This window comes from Dioscorea cayenensis, chromosome 14, assembly GCF_009730915.1.
Source record: "Dioscorea cayenensis subsp. rotundata cultivar TDr96_F1 chromosome 14, TDr96_F1_v2_PseudoChromosome.rev07_lg8_w22 25.fasta, whole genome shotgun sequence".
NCBI lineage: Eukaryota > Viridiplantae > Streptophyta > Magnoliopsida > Dioscoreales > Dioscoreaceae > Dioscorea > Dioscorea cayenensis.
In genome coordinates, this window is record NC_052484.1 from 20,200,691 (window position 1) to 20,216,296 (window position 15,606).

General features: G+C 36.6%; 4 protein-coding genes across 12 annotated transcripts; 2 read left to right on the forward strand and 2 right to left on the reverse strand.

Moving 5' to 3' along the window:
* The first annotated feature begins 232 nt into the window (after positions 1 to 232).
* On the forward strand, positions 233 to 3,026 carry LOC120276246 (MLO-like protein 8). Its single transcript, XM_039282969.1, has 12 exons — positions 233 to 426; positions 510 to 567; positions 655 to 830; positions 915 to 1,031; positions 1,096 to 1,156; positions 1,235 to 1,323; positions 1,402 to 1,415; positions 1,946 to 2,186; positions 2,262 to 2,297; positions 2,379 to 2,446; positions 2,525 to 2,585; positions 2,690 to 3,026. The coding sequence occupies exons 1-12, from the start codon at positions 280 to 282 to the stop codon at positions 2,999 to 3,001; spliced, it is 1,380 nt and encodes a 459-aa protein (XP_039138903.1). The 5' UTR covers positions 233 to 279; the 3' UTR covers positions 3,002 to 3,026.
* A 1,545-nt stretch (positions 3,027 to 4,571) lies between these two features.
* On the forward strand, positions 4,572 to 5,436 carry LOC120275844 (RING-H2 finger protein ATL8-like). The gene has a single exon (XM_039282557.1). The coding sequence runs from the start codon at positions 4,706 to 4,708 to the stop codon at positions 5,282 to 5,284; it is 579 nt and encodes a 192-aa protein (XP_039138491.1). The 5' UTR covers positions 4,572 to 4,705; the 3' UTR covers positions 5,285 to 5,436.
* Positions 5,437 to 6,880: 1,444 nt separating this feature from the next.
* On the reverse strand, positions 6,881 to 10,620 carry LOC120276395. 6 transcript variants are annotated; one of them, XR_005541235.1, is made up of 8 exons: positions 10,455 to 10,620; positions 9,533 to 9,593; positions 9,282 to 9,417; positions 8,798 to 9,125; positions 8,443 to 8,583; positions 7,616 to 8,247; positions 7,441 to 7,520; positions 6,881 to 7,190 (listed from the first exon to the last, which is right to left on the reverse strand). XR_005541235.1 is itself a non-coding variant. In XM_039283124.1 (7 exons), exons 1-6 carry the CDS (start codon positions 10,564 to 10,566, stop codon positions 7,637 to 7,639), a joined length of 1,377 nt encoding a protein of 458 aa, XP_039139058.1. In that variant the 5' UTR covers positions 10,567 to 10,620; the 3' UTR covers positions 7,284 to 7,520; positions 7,605 to 7,636. The 6 variants fall into 6 exon arrangements, 3 of the variants coding, with proteins under 3 accessions (XP_039139058.1, XP_039139057.1, XP_039139056.1); XR_005541234.1 differs by having other exon boundaries at positions 6,882 to 7,184; positions 7,605 to 8,247; XR_005541233.1 differs by having other exon boundaries at positions 6,882 to 7,190; positions 7,605 to 8,247.
* A 672-nt stretch (positions 10,621 to 11,292) lies between these two features.
* LOC120275812 (monosaccharide-sensing protein 2-like) lies at positions 11,293 to 15,606 on the reverse strand. 4 transcript variants are annotated; one of them, XM_039282522.1, is made up of 6 exons: positions 15,206 to 15,606; positions 14,716 to 14,809; positions 13,972 to 14,538; positions 12,529 to 13,484; positions 12,044 to 12,231; positions 11,293 to 11,958 (listed from the first exon to the last, which is right to left on the reverse strand). In XM_039282522.1, exons 2-6 carry the CDS (start codon positions 14,792 to 14,794, stop codon positions 11,514 to 11,516), a joined length of 2,235 nt encoding a protein of 744 aa, XP_039138456.1. In that variant the 5' UTR covers positions 14,795 to 14,809; positions 15,206 to 15,606; the 3' UTR covers positions 11,293 to 11,513. The 4 variants fall into 4 exon arrangements, with proteins under 4 accessions (XP_039138456.1, XP_039138454.1, XP_039138455.1 ...); XM_039282520.1 differs by having other exon boundaries at positions 14,716 to 14,840; XM_039282521.1 differs by lacking the exon at positions 15,206 to 15,606 and adding an exon at positions 14,944 to 15,124 and having other exon boundaries at positions 14,716 to 14,840.

Consider the following 15,606-nt stretch of genomic DNA (forward strand, 5'->3'; position numbering starts at 1 on the left):
TTTGTCAATAATAAAAAAAAGGTAAAATGACAAGATATCAAACATTCCTACTAAGCATTCACAAACATTTGTTGAAAAACAAAGAAAAAAACCCAAAACCTGTAGTCACACACTACAATCAATGCAACATTAAGTCCTCAAAGAACTGCCATTGCCTCAGTTTCAACTATTAAAATAAAAAAATAAAAATCTCTTGCTTATTTAGAATTATCATAACTGTTTATCATCTCTCTCTCAATCCAAACTCAAAGAAAACAAAAACAGAAAAGCTTTGTGGTGATGATGTCAATGGCTGGAGGTGCTGAAAATGAAAGAAAGGTGGATCAAACTCCCACTTTGGCAGTTGCTTTAGTCTGTGCTGTTTTCATTCTTATCTCTATTTTTCTTGAAAAATGGACTTCATCTCATTTGACAGGTACCAAATATGTATTCCTTTCTTTCCATTCTTTTTTTAATCTCATTGTTTATACTTTGAAGAAACTAACAGTTTTCAGCTTTTTTCATTGCAGTGGTTCACAGATAACAACAAGAAGCCTCTGTTTGAAGCACTTGAGAGGATTAAATCAGGTATCACTTCAAATAAACAAACAACCAATTGAGATGTGAATTAGTTTTTTTCTTTAAAAAAAAATTATTTTTGATTTTTGTTTGTAGAGTTGATAATTCTTGGTTTCATTTCACTCTTGCTATCTTTTGGAATGAACTACATATCTAAAATCTGCATACCAGAGAAAGCAGCAAATGTGATGCTGTCATGTCTGCTTAGAAATCAGACATTGGCTGCAGTCCAAAATAAACACCATAGAATTTTATCTGCTGTTTGTTCTTCTGTGAGTTATCTTCCAATTTCCTGGGTTTTTTATAAATCTTATGTTATCATATCGATTCTTCGATAATGCATAATGTTAATATAGGGGAAGGTGGTTCTTTTTTCATCTGAAGCACTTCATCAGATACACATGTTCATATTTTTCTTGGCATTCTTTCATGTGTTTCATTGTACTACAACGATGTCCCTTGGAAGAGCAAAGGTGAGGAAGAACATGAGATTTTATTGATGAACCATAAGAATTGTGATTGAAACTTTTCTTCTAGATTCAGAAATTGAAAGAGTGGGAAAAGGAAACAACATCAACCAACTATGAATTTTCAAGTGGTATTCATCAACCAAACAGTAGCTTGTAATTGTCTTTGTGTTGATTTCTTTCGAATAATTCTTCGTGAAACCTTGTAGATCCTTTGAGATTCAGATTTGCTCAAGATACGTCTTTCGTGAAGCAGCATTTGAGCTTCCAGAATAGAATCTCTATCTTGTTCTACATTGTAAGACATTTTCTTGATTGAATCTGTGGAATTTTCATAGTCAGATCTTTTGCACATTACGTCTCATGTGATTTATAGATTGACATTTTCAGGTAAGCTTTTTTTGGCAATTCTTTTGGTCTGTTCAGAAAGCAGATTACTTGGCAATGTGACATGGTTTCATCATGGTAAGTTTATAATTTTCTAAACAAGGTATCAGAATCATGTACTTTCAGAAGTTTACAATTGATGTCTATAGGTTCATTTAGCTGCTGGAAGTTCAACTTCCAAGGATAAATAAAAAAGTCATTGGAGGATGACTTCAAGGTAATTGTGGAAATCAGGTAATAATCAGTATCATCACTACTAATAATCAGTTCTCGATACAAATCGAATGAAATTTTTTTCTAATGATACTAATTTTATTTTCTGATGACTTACCAGTCCTAGCTTATATGTTTCTGCTGTGATCTTCTTGCTACTCGATGTTTATAGTAAGTCATATAGAGTTTACTGCATCCAAAGAAAGAAAAAAAGACGTTGATTTGCTGCATTATCAGTCAATGACAGCCTCTTTTTCTTTTCAATATGGCAGACATATTTTTAGGTGTCTGTTGTTCCCTTAATTGTGAGACAATTTCAGCAAAATGCTACAAGATAGAACCGTCGTGAAGTCCGCCAATTTTCTAATTGTGTATTCAATTATGCAGATAATATTAGCAGTCGAAACAAAACTGCAGAGTATCGTAACAAAGATGGCTATCGAAATCCAAGATAGCCATTCAGTTGTCCGTGGAATACCTCTGATGCATCTCAGTGGCAATCATTTCTGGTTTGGTCGTCCTCATCTTATTCTGTTTCTGCTGCATTTCACATTGTTTCAGGTATCTTGTGAATTTGCAAATTGAAAACCATAAAATTATAATTGTTCTGAGCATTCACAAAATTTCTTTTTGCAGAATGGATTCCAAATAATCTACTTCTTATGGATATGGGTAAGCCTTATTCTTCCAAATAATCTGGATACATCTTTCAAAATCAACATAGATGCATCATTTCACTTGCTCTGTGGACAGTACGAATTCGGACTGCATTCATGTTTCAATGAAAACTTTAAGCTTGTGATCGCGAGACTCTACTTCGGGTATGATTTATATGAAATAATTCTTATGTTTATAATATTACTGATATACAATTCTCCCCGTCGGTTGAATTCTTACAGAATTGGAGTCCAATTCCTGTGCAGCTATGTTACATTACGACTACATGCACTTGTATCTCCGGCTAATTATTTCAGAAACTTTCATGTCATATGATCATCAATTCAGTACTATTTCATCACCAACAACATAGACAGTAAATAATTCTGCAGAATCTTTATTTACAGATGGGTTGTCAAATGAAGAAGAAAATCTTCGATGCACAGACAGCGAAAACACTCATGAAATGGCAGCAAAAAGCAAGGAAAAAACACGCAAACGTTACAAGCCTTAATCCTTCTTCTCATCCATTTCATCGGTATAAAACCACTGGACATTCAGGCCAATCAGTAAAACCTTCACAGTTGAAACACTATTATGATCATCACATATCAGATACTGATACTGAAATGGTTACTTCATGTTCAACATCATTTTTACTTCATCACTCAAGCACAAATTCTGATTCAGAAATACACATCAAGGATGAAGAAGATTAAAACAGTGACTAAGATGATTTCTCATTTGCAAGTCCTGCTCTTCAAAATTAAGTTTCAAGCTTGTTGTCATTTGTAAAATGATTCTGTAAATATTGTAATGTTTGATAAATGCAAACAAAATGTTCTCTTGATCTTTTGCAAAGTGGCAAAAGATTCTTAAAGCTTGAATTGGACAGAGAATGTTCAGTGAGGGTTGGCATGAGACAACTCACATTTGTCAATGTGAAGAAAGGTATTGTCTTTTGAAACCAAGTTCCAAAGGAGAAAAGGATTTGAAAAGAAAACATAGCTTTGTTCTTTACTTGAGAAGCAACAATATTCTCTTCAAACATCTTTTCAGATTTCCTTTACAATTATTGAGGGATTAGCATATTTATTATTTATTATTTACAGTTTTGTTTCCATACATGTATATATAATAATTTTTAACATATTCACATTGCTTTACAATTACTTAAATATTTTCGTTTTCAAATATCTCAAAATATCTTAAATTGTTTATTTGATCTTCAAGTAGTTATTTGTATTATATATATATATATATATATATATATATTTGTGTTATATGGGCGTGCGCACAAATTGGTAATTAATCATCCAAGCTGCATACCTTAACCAGGGATAAAAAATTTAGATTGCAAGCCCGCACCCACAATCAGAGACCTGTTACCATTATTATTTCCAATGGGTCTTAAACATAAGACCTTTTGATTATTTTACCCTCATTTTTCATAATAAGACAAAATACTGCTAGGTTGTCAGCCTTTTAATTAGGTATTTATTTATCAATGAGAACTCAAACATTTTTTATTTTTATTTTTATTTTAAAAAAAAATTGATAAACCACAGTATATTAATAAGTGAAAAACAATAAAACACCACCAAAAAAAAAAAAAATACTTACTCCTTAATTTCCATCAAATAAATCAATTGTTGAAATATAAAAATAATATAACACTAATAATAAACCATAAATCCCAATTATCTGGGCTAGGCTACATAAATTTTTTCTTTTATGTTACTCTATCAAAAATTAATGGATATCATTTCATTATATGATACATCTTAAATCCTTCTTACAGCTAGTAGTTAAAATTTTGTCATAATACAATTAATATAAATTAAATATTAAATTATTAAAATTGCCATTCATGTAAAAAAACACAGTAAAAATACAGTGAAAGTTACTCAAAAATTTTAAGAGTAAAATATCAAAAATTAGTATGGTTTTTGTGTAAAAAATAAAAATAGATATATGTATTAAATGAAAAAATTATTTATCACGAATATATTACTGTAACTTACTTTTTATATTTTAATTTAGATAGGTCGGCAGAAGCTAGTAGTAGAGTGGGCTGCAGAACTCTACCATTATTGGTTAGCTAGGACACGTAAGCAAGAACAAACGGACAGACACTAATAGTGCCACGTGTTAAAATACACACGTGTCACGGGCCCACACAAACTCCAGCGGGACCCACGACAGCACAGCACTTTCCTCCACCGTATAAAATGCCATACATCCCCAGGGCCCCACCGCCCCCATGCTCAAGGGTAATTCTGTCCATCCAAATAATTTCATGGCATTCTCGTAATTTACCTCAAATCCCAGGTCCTTTTCATATTTTCCATTTTTAAAGACCTATATAAATAGACCAGTTTCGCTCCTTCAACCTCCCCCTTCTACCTTTGCACTTCCATCCAATGCGATCCCTAATGAGAGATCTTCAAGAAGCCGCCGGAAAAAACTCGTCGGCGGCGACGGCGATGAGTCCGCCGGAAATGGTGACGGTGGACTCGGATGTGGTGGTGATCCTTGCGGCGTTGCTTTGTGCTCTCATCTGCGTCGTCGGGCTCGCTCTCGTTGCTCGATGTGCCTGGATACGCCGCTCCTCCGATCCCTCAGCCGCCGCCACGTCGGCGTCAAACAAGGGTCTCAAGAAGAAGACCCTTCGCGCTCTCCCTAAGCTCTCCTTCGATCCCGCCGCTGCAGCTCAAGCGAAGCTCGCTGAGTGCCCGATCTGTTTGGCAGAGTTCGCGGAGGGTGAAGAGATCCGGATCTTGCCGCAGTGCGGGCATGGGTTCCACGTCCGGTGTGTCGATAAGTGGCTTGGCTCTCACTCGTCTTGCCCCTCCTGCCGGCAAGTGTTGGTCCTCTCCTCCGTAGCTTCGCCGTCACGGTGCCAGCGTTGCGGTGCCTGCTCTGATGCTTCGGCGGCGGCGTCGGTCGAGTGCGGGGCCAAGGCTCACCAGGACACTAACGCCAATAGGTTCATACCCTAACCCTAACCCTAACCCTAACCCTAGCACGCACCACCTTTGTCCTTTTCTTTTTAAATTTTTTTTTAAGAGACGTGTATGTAAATAGGGATGGCTGATAGAAATTAAAAAGGCAATCAAGGGTCCTGATGACCACGTGGCTATTGTTATCCGAATTTCGATGAAATTCTTTACGTGAGAGTGTTCGAATTTTGGATCATGATTTATTATTATAATTGTATATAGGTGTAAATATCAAAATGGTATTTTTATTTTTTATTATTTTAGTTCTTCTAATATAAAATTTATCTTTTTTGATCTTCGTATTTATATATATTTATTTTTTTTACTTCTAGTTCATCAACTATATGGACAAAAAAAACAGATCTGTCAATTAGAGATATTAAAAAAACAAAAATATAAAATATAAAGACTAAAAAAACGGATTTTATATTAGAGAGACTAAAAAGACGGAAAACACAAAATAGATGGACTATTTTGATATTTTAACCAATGTAAATAATAATTATTTGTGAATGTATTGAATCTTATCTTGACGGAGTTGACTGTTCCGTCAAAATTACATTACAAATGATAATATATCTCGGAGTTGAATCACAGATAATAACTTATTTTTGTAAATGCAAGTAGTGATTACGTTTGAATGCATGAATCTCATCTATGCTTCACTTCGCCGAGGTTTACACATGCTTTGTTTTTTTAAGCCACCGCCTTCCTTGTGAACAAGGTTGTTGGAAGGAATCTTTTAAATTATATTTTTATAAAAAATATATATTGTAAATTTGTCACATTTATTAGTCTTTAAATTAATTTATTAAATTATCATTGGTTTTGGTAGCCTAAACTTCTCGGGGTTTTTTTTTAAAATTATTGGCTTATGAGTTAATTAATATATTTAATTTTAGAGGAAGGAGCTGTGTGCGGACCATCAAGAACCTAGTGGCAGAAAGTAATCTTATCATCAAATTAATCTTTGATGTTGATAAGACAACTTAATTTCAACAATGGCCATTAGATCTACGATTTGTACTATCAATTGCTGAATATAATGCCACTTCAACAAGATATGAGAAATTACCTTTCAACATCTACACAGACCACTGGCAAGCAAAGTCCCAAAATGACATGATTGATGTCTTGATGTATTTTATAAGGAAGAAAAACCATTTCTCAAGAAACTCAATTTGTCAGGGAATCTATCTATATAAACCACCACCAACACCAAGGGATGATAGGAAACAATTAATTATGACGAAGATAAGACGGTTAATTAAAAAAAAAACATTAATAATAAAAAGTAAATGTTGGGGCCAATATTGGTGGAACCCAACCGCAAAGCATAGTAAACCAGGAATGTGGGAAGTCGTGTCTTCAAATCCTACTCCAGACATGATGTGGTGAATGGTATAATTTATCTATTTAAAAAGAAATTATTGGAACCCATAGGGAATGTCATGTTCAAATCCCACCTCACGCGTGATATAACAAATAGTGATCAACAGCAAAAAAACATATATCTTGTCTATTTACCAAAAAAATTGTTGGCTCATGAATAACCCACCTCAAAATAAAAACATAATGGTTGTCAAAAAAGGCTTAGGATTCTTAATCCATTTACTCAACCCAATACAGAGAACAATATCCATACAATAATTTTATTCCTACCCTTATTTTATTTTACTTTTTTTCTTCTCTTGTGAATTACACTAGTTTTATAGTCTTTTGACATCCAATACAGTCCAGCCAATTTGCCAACTTTTTGACTGATTATCACCTTAGACCATCATATAAGCATCAAATTAAACAAATGCAAACCTGCCACTTTGGACGGTGTTGCCTAGTTCTTGACTGCTTTAAAGTGATTCTTATGCCCACTTGGAAGAATCAGCAAGTACACGAAGTCCTGAAACTATAAATTGCAATTCTATGACAGTTTTATCAGTGCATACATTCCCAACAAGTTTTAAGCATTGGATTTTGATTCACTTGCACGAACAGGATCTGATAACAAAAAAGCATGATCTAACTTATTGCATGCATATAAATTCAAGTATTGGAGAACATGTACTTAATATACACATCCAAATACAAACGCATAAATAATATTAATATTACAAATAATTCAAACCTAAAACTTCTCAGAGAACAATCAGATATACCTGCTATGCGTGTATCTGGGGGGCAGCGTATTCTACAATCCAAAACCTGCTGCAGTTTGGCATCTCAGTTGGGGACTTAGCTGCAAGTATGGAGGTTAACAACATCAGTAAATTGCTCTGAAACAAAAAAAAAAAACAAAGTAAAAATAAGTGAAGAAAAATACACAAGCTTCACCACTGCCTTGTTTCTGATTTTTCAATAGCTATCTTCATCACTGCCATCACCAAACATAGTAGCCAATTTTAAAGCCAGATTTGCAGCCATTTCCCTCCTTTGGAAATCTGGCATCAGTCTTGAGTTATCACGAATATTACTGATCTCACCCATAAGTTTTTCTAGATCATCAAGCCCATAGTGGCTATCATCCTCATCTGACGCAGAGGGGTTGGCTGCGTTAATTTCAGCCTTCTGTGATATCTCATAATTCTCAACTTCTGATTTCACCTGTCCTGCCGATGTCTCGATGATATGCTCCTGATCTGCATCCCTCTCCAATGTACGTTGGCTGAAAGATTCTTCTTCCACACTTTTCTCTATGGTGGTATTACCTGGAAGAACATGTGAACCATTACCTGGTTCTTTAACGGACGATGTCTCAACTTCATCTCCAAGGCAGTCAATCTTCCCCTCGTTTATTTCTTTAGTATTTCTGATATGTGCTCCAACATCAATTACTTTCTCTTCTGTTATACTCACTGAGGGCTCCTGGATTGAGTTTGATGGACCACCCGTGTCATCTACTGGTTCATCAGAACCTGATAAGCGCTCATAGTCGATCTCGTAATCTGATTCATCATCTGTCATCTCTGACAATGATAAGTAGCAATCCACAGAGATATGGTAAGATGCCATTCCAAAAGAATTGGAACATGAAATGAATAAATATGTTAAAAAACCTATGTTAGTCAACGAAAGACTTAATCATTTAGCATTCAACCCAGAAGCACCAGTGATGGTGTTATTCCTTAAAAGATGCAAATTAGCAAAAAGAGAGGAATTACCATTAAATTTACCTTCCTTGTTAACCATGGATGGTATGTATATTCGATTTCCAGACTTCAGTACCATTCCAGGCCACATATGGGCAGAAAGAGCTCCATATAATCGCTCTACACCTTGCATATCACCATCAACTGATAAACCTGTCCAGAAACAAAGCCTTATGAGAGAATGCTAGACTAACGATTTTATCTAACAATTTCCTTTAATAAAAAAGAGTCATCAGTTGACAAATGGTACAAGGAATAATAACAACAGAACACTTCCCCCATAATCGTCAACACACAATCAAATAAGAACAAGTATGAATAATAGACATTGTGAAATACCTTACAAGAAGAAAGAAAGGAAACTTACATTTATCAAAAGCAGCATTAGATGCACAAGATTCAATGAACTCAACATTATTTTGGCAACACCATTCCAAACTTGACTTCCGTATTTCCAACACTGGATCTTCTCCTCCCAATAAACTACAGCCCTCAGTTTCATCAATTCCATAGTTTAAGAACTCAGAATGAGGGTCACTACTAGACTCTCCATGCCTCTGCAGAAATCTCCTATATTCTGCATGAGCATAATGACCAGGTACAAGGTCTGCCTTGTTCCCTACACACAGTAATATCTCAAACTTCTGAATATCAATGCCAGCAACACAATTTTGAAGGGCAATGAATGAAGACTCCTGCAGATGATAATAGCATTGTAAGTTCATGTGCAGCAAACTCAATACTCCCATGTAACAACTGATGCTAGCGACAACGATACTGATAAGATTCTAGCCAAACAGAAATCATTATATATAACAAGAAGAAAAAGGAGTATCAGATTGGGCTCTAACATCACTCATATCAAAAACCATCACTAATGCAGACAGCTGTGCAACAGCAGGTAGTACTCCAAGGGAGAACCCTTCCTGAAGATGGGCAGTCCATATAGCAAGATCAGCTGAGTAATACTTTGTATCAATAGTCCACCTAGTCAGTCAATGAAACCCCACAATATCATTAACACAGGCACAAACTTAATTAGCCACCACAACTGCTTAAGTGATAAATGAACCGGCCAATATCTAAACAAAAAATTACATACCCATGACAGAGTACTCCTGTTGATAAATCACATGTTTCTGGGATATCTACCGAAAGCAATCCTGCAATCAAGAGGAAGCCACTGATAAATAACAATTAGCAGAAGCAATACAGCAGAATCCACAAAAATCTTATCAACAAAGAATTATCACAAAATGCAAACCGGAAGCATGGTCGGAAGCAATAAGTGAAGTCCTCCAAACAAAACATCAAAAACCAATGTGAGTGGAAATATCAACCATTTGCACATAGAAAGAGAGATAAGAGTAACATATCTGTTGGTGGACATAAGTGACATAACTGACTTAGAAAAAACATGTGATAGTATTCCTAGCAATACAATTTAATTCTCTGTAAGAAGGGTACAGTTCCAACACTAAGAATCACACCCAAAACAGTGGAAAATTACTCAATTTTATTCATGCTATGCTTAAATGAAATTATTTTTAGTACACACTAAACGCAAAATACAAAAGAAAGGCATAAATTGGAGAGACCTAAGGGAATTTAGATAAGTTAATCATAAGAAAAACCATCATAAATAGATCAAAGCATATAAACAAAGAAAGCAAACAGATTATGAATATGTAGTGTAGGAAAACATATAACCACTAAGCAGCAATAGCATATACCAAACCAGCACAATGAAATCAAATTAGCTTAAGGTTTACAAGTATCATTATGGCAACAAACTGAAACTTCTCTACAGTATCATTTGATTGCCAAAATTCAAAGAGTGCGCTTGCCGGCGTTGGAGGGGCCGGTGATTCAGAGATTGCAAAATTCAAAGAGATCATAAGGAGCACATCAAAAGCAACATTACCACACTCATATGGACATTCAACAAAGGTTCAATGAATCCATAGTCAAAATCAATACAAGTTCAGAGACAGAGACAGAGAGAGAGAGGAGATGGGACTTACTGGAGAGAAGAGTGCGCTTGCCGGCGTTAGGGGGGCCGATGAGGATGATCCCTGGCCGGCTCTCCAGTGGCACGGCGGCGGCGGCGACCTCGGCGGCGGCATCTCGCCCCATCTTCGATCGAGATCCAAGGTCGCTCCCTCCTCGACGTATGGCCCAGTTGGTGGATTGGGAATGGATTAAGGCCCGAAACCCGAATCCGGATCCTCCAATAAATTATTGGATGCGGATGCGGATGCGGATGCGGATCCTTAAAAATCCGATATGAAGAGCTATTTATTTATTTCTTATGCCTTAGTAATAGAATAAAGATTGATTGGCTCCCTCTCAAAAATCTATTTTCTTTTTAATTTATTAATTATATTTTAATGAAATTATTTATAGCATTTGATAGCTTGCAAAAAAAACATAAAACAGTTAAACTCTCAAAAAATATATATATATTTATGAAAGCGACAAATGTTATTAATATTAAGGGTGTACGCACATACTAAGAATTAATCGTTAAATCCATGTGCTTTCAAACAGATGAAGGGTTTAGATTGTAAACCTGCACCTACAACTAGTGACATATTACTATTATTGTTATTAACGAGTTTTCAATTTAAGATTTTTAAATATCACAATCGTGTTTTTATATGAGGTAAAATACGAGTAAACTACAATGACACCCCATTTTAGAAACGGCCGAGTAACAACTAACCTTAAAAACCAGCTACGAAAATTACTTGTCCATAATATCACTTATCCTGGTTTATATTTTTATATATATTTTTTTACCAAACTACTTTTGTTGCCCACACATCTAAGAAAAAAAACCAAAAAAACACACACACACACACACACAAATCAGTAAAACTTGGCAAGGACAAAAAACTGCAAAAATCTTTACAAGACTCCTGTTAACACATACACTGAATCTAAAAACATCCTCATCAAAATCTACAACAATTCTATCATGACAAAGTCACTCTTCAATTACAACCCCTGCCCATTAACATTCTGAAGAACTATACAAACATTTAAGCTTCAGATTGATCACTCTGCACTTCTCGGTCCTGTTATTTATTTGAATTTCTGGCAACTTTCTTAGCACCAACAGCAAAGAGTTCAGTGATAATCTCCAGGGGTATACCCTTAGTTTCAGGCACCTTAAAGTAGACAAACATCAATCCCATGATGCATGCAACACCATATACTCCGAACAGCCGAGCGAGACCGATGGAATTGAGCAAAACAGGAACTGAGTATGTCATAGTAATGGCCCCAATGAAAAAAGCAAGAAGGCAGACACTGATGCAGACACCACGGATGCATGTCGGGAAGATCTCTGAGCATAAAATGCTGGGGATTGGACCAAAGCCCAAGAAAAAGCAACAGACATAGATGATGATGCTAATGGTGGAGAGTGCTGCATGGACCATGGTGCTCATTGGTACAAGGTTTGCCGCAATTAGTATTAGTGATGATACAATCAATACTGGAATGGTAGCAAGTAGCATTGACCTGAAAGAATAATAGTTAAATGATCAAAGGAATTTGAAGCATGAAAGAGTTTTTGAACAATGTGAATGAAAAAAAGAGAGAAGACCTCCTCCCGATGATATCGACAAGCCTCATGGTAATAGCTATACAGGGAAGCATCAACATGGTAACCAGAGCACTGAGAAGGAAAACTGCAGAATCAGAACCAATGCCCATGTTTTGAAGAAGAACTTCAGCTCCTGCTTGATTGAGAATCTGAGGGGCATAGTACAGAACTCCATTTATACCGGCAAACTGCAGCAAAACGAAATTTCAAGCCAGGAAATAATAAATTCTAAGATCATTAAAGACAGATATTAATATCCATGCTAGTGTTCATGTATTTATAATGCCAAAGATTGGCACAAGAAGTGGTAAACACCTGCAATTGTCAAATAGTAAAATTGAAGGATAACAACTTGAGTGTCACACTGATACTATAATTATTAAAAAGGAGATTCATAACAAGATAAATATTCAATCAAATATGTAACAGGTGCATGCAAATTGATCAGTTTTATTCTTTCTTTAACCATATATAAGCATTCAAACCTGCTGTAAAAGTTGAATACTGATCCCCAGAAACAGTGCATGGCGAACTCCAGCTTCAAAAATATCACTCCACCTCGGCCCTTTAGTAGCTTTTTTCAAGGGGTGGAACATAATTGGCCCCGATGGATCATGATCAATGAGTTCCTTAGGACAAAGAGCTGGCAGGCTCACCAAAGCAGAAGCCTTGATGTACTCAGGTACTTCTGGGAGGTCAGCTCCCACAGCGCCGACATTAGAACCAGTCCCTGACCCAAGGATAGCCTCTTGGTGCAAATAAATTCTCTTGAATGCTACTTCAGTCTTTCCATTGGCACCTTCTCTTTCCGACCATTTCCATGCAAGCTGCCATCCTCCACCAACTCCCGTGCCGCCAATTATCACCTCACATCCTTGAAAACTCCTTGGAATATTAATCAGAGTGTCGTTGTTAGCACGTAGTGGGACAATGTCATCACCTTCCCCACTTGTTTGGCGAGATAGCAATGGACTCTGCAAGGCTTCTTCTGAATTTGAAGGTACAGCTTCAGTTGTGTATTCCTCGCCTTCCACTTGACCAATCTCTTCATAAAACTGCTCGGTTCCAAGGTTCTGCTCTGAGATAGTAAACATGCTACGAAAATTGGGGAACATTGAGCTTCGTAAGCTTCCCATCTCAGGTATATTCCTGTGAACACAGCCAAAGAGAGTGACTACATTGTCCTTAATAAGATATATCTCATCATCTATATTTCCATGGCAGTAAGCTTGGACCAGGGGGCTAACGATGACAGTTTGTCCAGCTATGGGTCGTGCAACCCAACAGCGTCCATCTTCAAAACCAAATAATATGCTCCTTTCTTTTTCATCAGTTGGACCTCCCTGATCATCAGTGAGCTCATTAGCAGATCCAATAATATATTCCTCAATGGATGTCTCCCCTTTGGTGCCTAAACCTTCAACAAGAAGAGCCATTTCACCTGCTCATTCAAGAAATTGAGTGCATAATCAATATAGTTCATAATAACAAGGACGTCACACAGCTAGATGCCTTGTGAAGCTAGGTAAAGAATTAATATGAGTTGTAGAGCTAAAGCATCAATGTAGTCGAGAACCAAGACAATTGCCACTGTGCTGATCAAATGAAAGAAATCAAAGTAAAACGAAAGAAAATTCCTTGAAAGAACAATTTCATGGATCAGCATGATAATTGCATATTCCACACGATGATATGCTTAGCAAGGCTCTAGAATTTTCAATGATAATGTCACATTAAGAAATCAGAATACTGACATTGTTATTTATACATGCTTCCATGCTCCCCAATTTCTAAATCAAAATCTAGAATATCTCCATTGCTCCATTATACTCCAGGCTTAGCTTTCTGATGATAAATCATAACGCAACAAGAGCTATTCATTCTGAGGAAAAGCAAAAGAGAAAATCATATTACAATGAATAACAAACCTGAGACATCTTCCTTTCCACGTAATCTCTGCAAAACCAACTTAGCCTCCATCATTCTCCCCTTGCTCACAAGCCAACGTGGGGACTCGGGAAGATAAAATATCGTTAATGCTAAAGAAATGACAGAGGGGATGGCAAGAGCTCCAAGTATGAATCTCCACTCAGGTTCTGCCATCAAAGACATTGCAAAAATCACACTGTATGACAAGAACATCCCTCCACAACCACAGAATTGTGGGAGAGTATTTAAAAATCCCCTTTCATCTGATGGGGAAATCTCTGAGATATACACAGGAACAAGCATAACAGCTAGACCAACTCCAAACCCATCTATAAGCCTTGCCACAAGTAGGACATGGATATTAGGTGCCCAAAAGATTAGAAGGCCACCAATGAAGTACAGAACTGATGAGAGTATTATCAAAGGCCGTCTGCCAATCCAATCTGAAATTGCTCCACCTAAAGTCGTAATGATTATGGCTCCGATGAATGACATAGCGACAGTAAGTCCCTCTATGTTGGGATTCTTCTCCAATTCATAATCCCTTTTGATGTATATAGCAGCTCCTGATGCAAGAACCATGTCTATTGTTAAACTTTGAGGAGTAACTTGACTTGATATACAATGATTAAATATAAGAACCAACAGTGAAGAAGATAATCACAACCATGTAACACCAAGAAGGAAACCAAGATGTTCTTAACCAAAACACAGCACAAACATGAAACATAGTATCAAGTTACCAGCAATCGCTGCGTTGTCCCATCCCTGCAGCAAGCTGCAAATAGAAGCAACTGCAGCAACTTGCACCACTCCACTCATCTCTCCAACAAAGGCCTAGAGCACCAAATCAAGAAACAAAAAAGACCTGCAAGACAATTGTTTCCCTTTCATCTATGAAAATTATAAAACAAACAAAGAGACCAAGTACAAATATAAAAATAAAAACTCAATTCACATAAAACACTTGCCGGGCAAAGTACCGATTAGATATAAAGAGGAAAGAGAGGTAGAGAGACAGTGGGGGAAAAAGTTACTTATTTTTCAATCAAACAAACCCTATGGTGGCCAAGTATACAATCTTCAGAGACACTAATCAAACACTTGCCGGGCAAAGCAGGAATCCACTAAAGCCGCAAGCTTTTTTAGTTTAAGAATAATATCAAACAAGAATCAAAAGTCATGATCAACAACTCAAGCCGGAAAGAAACTCAGAAGAATCACACTGCTTACCCTTCAAGAAACCAAAGAGATCACAGTTTGAAACTGGTAGCTAAAACCATAAACCGCCTTAAATGACGCCGCTTCCCAAGATGGGCATCTTCACATACAAACAAAGTTCACAAGAGAAAACGCCAGGCAACCCAAAATGGTAAAGCAAGCACAGTAACAACCCAAGTCGTCATCTTTTCCTCACCATCCGACACCTGTACTTCCCTCTTTCCATCTCTCTCTCTCATGCGCATGTTCAACGCTCGTCAGCAAAGGCAGAGAAGCAGCAAAAACAAGCGAAAAATCATATATTTTTTTTCAGCTTATTAAGGATCAGTGCTGATGAGCTAAAAAGGAAGCATTTTTATGGGTCGTTTGCGCCATTGGGAAGAGGAATCCCAGCAATGAAAGCTTGCACGCAT

What these genes read in the sequence shown, in the direction of transcription:
- LOC120276246 (XM_039282969.1), top strand. Translation starts at nt 280, where the DNA reads ATGATGTCAATGGCTGGAGGTGCTGAAAATGAAAGAAAGGTGGATCAA. An exon ending in TGTCCCTTGGAAGAGCAAAG is followed by an intron (nt 1,032 to 1,095) that starts GTGAGGAAGAAC and finishes CTTTTCTTCTAG; the next exon opens with ATTCAGAAATTGAAAGAGTG. An exon ending in CAACTATGAATTTTCAAGTG is followed by an intron (nt 1,157 to 1,234) that starts GTATTCATCAAC and finishes GAAACCTTGTAG; the next exon opens with ATCCTTTGAGATTCAGATTT.
- LOC120275812 (XM_039282522.1), bottom strand. Translation starts at nt 14,794, where the DNA reads ATGAGTGGAGTGGTGCAAGTTGCTGCAGTTGCTTCTATTTGCAGCTTG. An exon ending in GGACAACGCAGCGATTGCTG is followed by an intron (nt 14,539 to 14,715) that starts GTAACTTGATAC and finishes TTCTTGCATCAG; the next exon opens with GAGCTGCTATATACATCAAA. An exon ending in GTATTCAACTTTTACAGCAG is followed by an intron (nt 12,232 to 12,528) that starts GTTTGAATGCTT and finishes GTTTTGCTGCAG; the next exon opens with TTTGCCGGTATAAATGGAGT.
- LOC120276395 (XM_039283123.1), bottom strand. Translation starts at nt 10,566, where the DNA reads ATGGGGCGAGATGCCGCCGCCGAGGTCGCCGCCGCCGCCGTGCCACTG. An exon ending in ACAGGAGTACTCTGTCATGG is followed by an intron (nt 9,418 to 9,532) that starts GTATGTAATTTT and finishes TTGACTGACTAG; the next exon opens with GTGGACTATTGATACAAAGT. An exon ending in TGGTTTTTGATATGAGTGAT is followed by an intron (nt 9,126 to 9,281) that starts GTTAGAGCCCAA and finishes TATCATCTGCAG; the next exon opens with GAGTCTTCATTCATTGCCCT.
- LOC120275844 (XM_039282557.1), top strand. Translation starts at nt 4,706, where the DNA reads ATGCGATCCCTAATGAGAGATCTTCAAGAAGCCGCCGGAAAAAACTCG.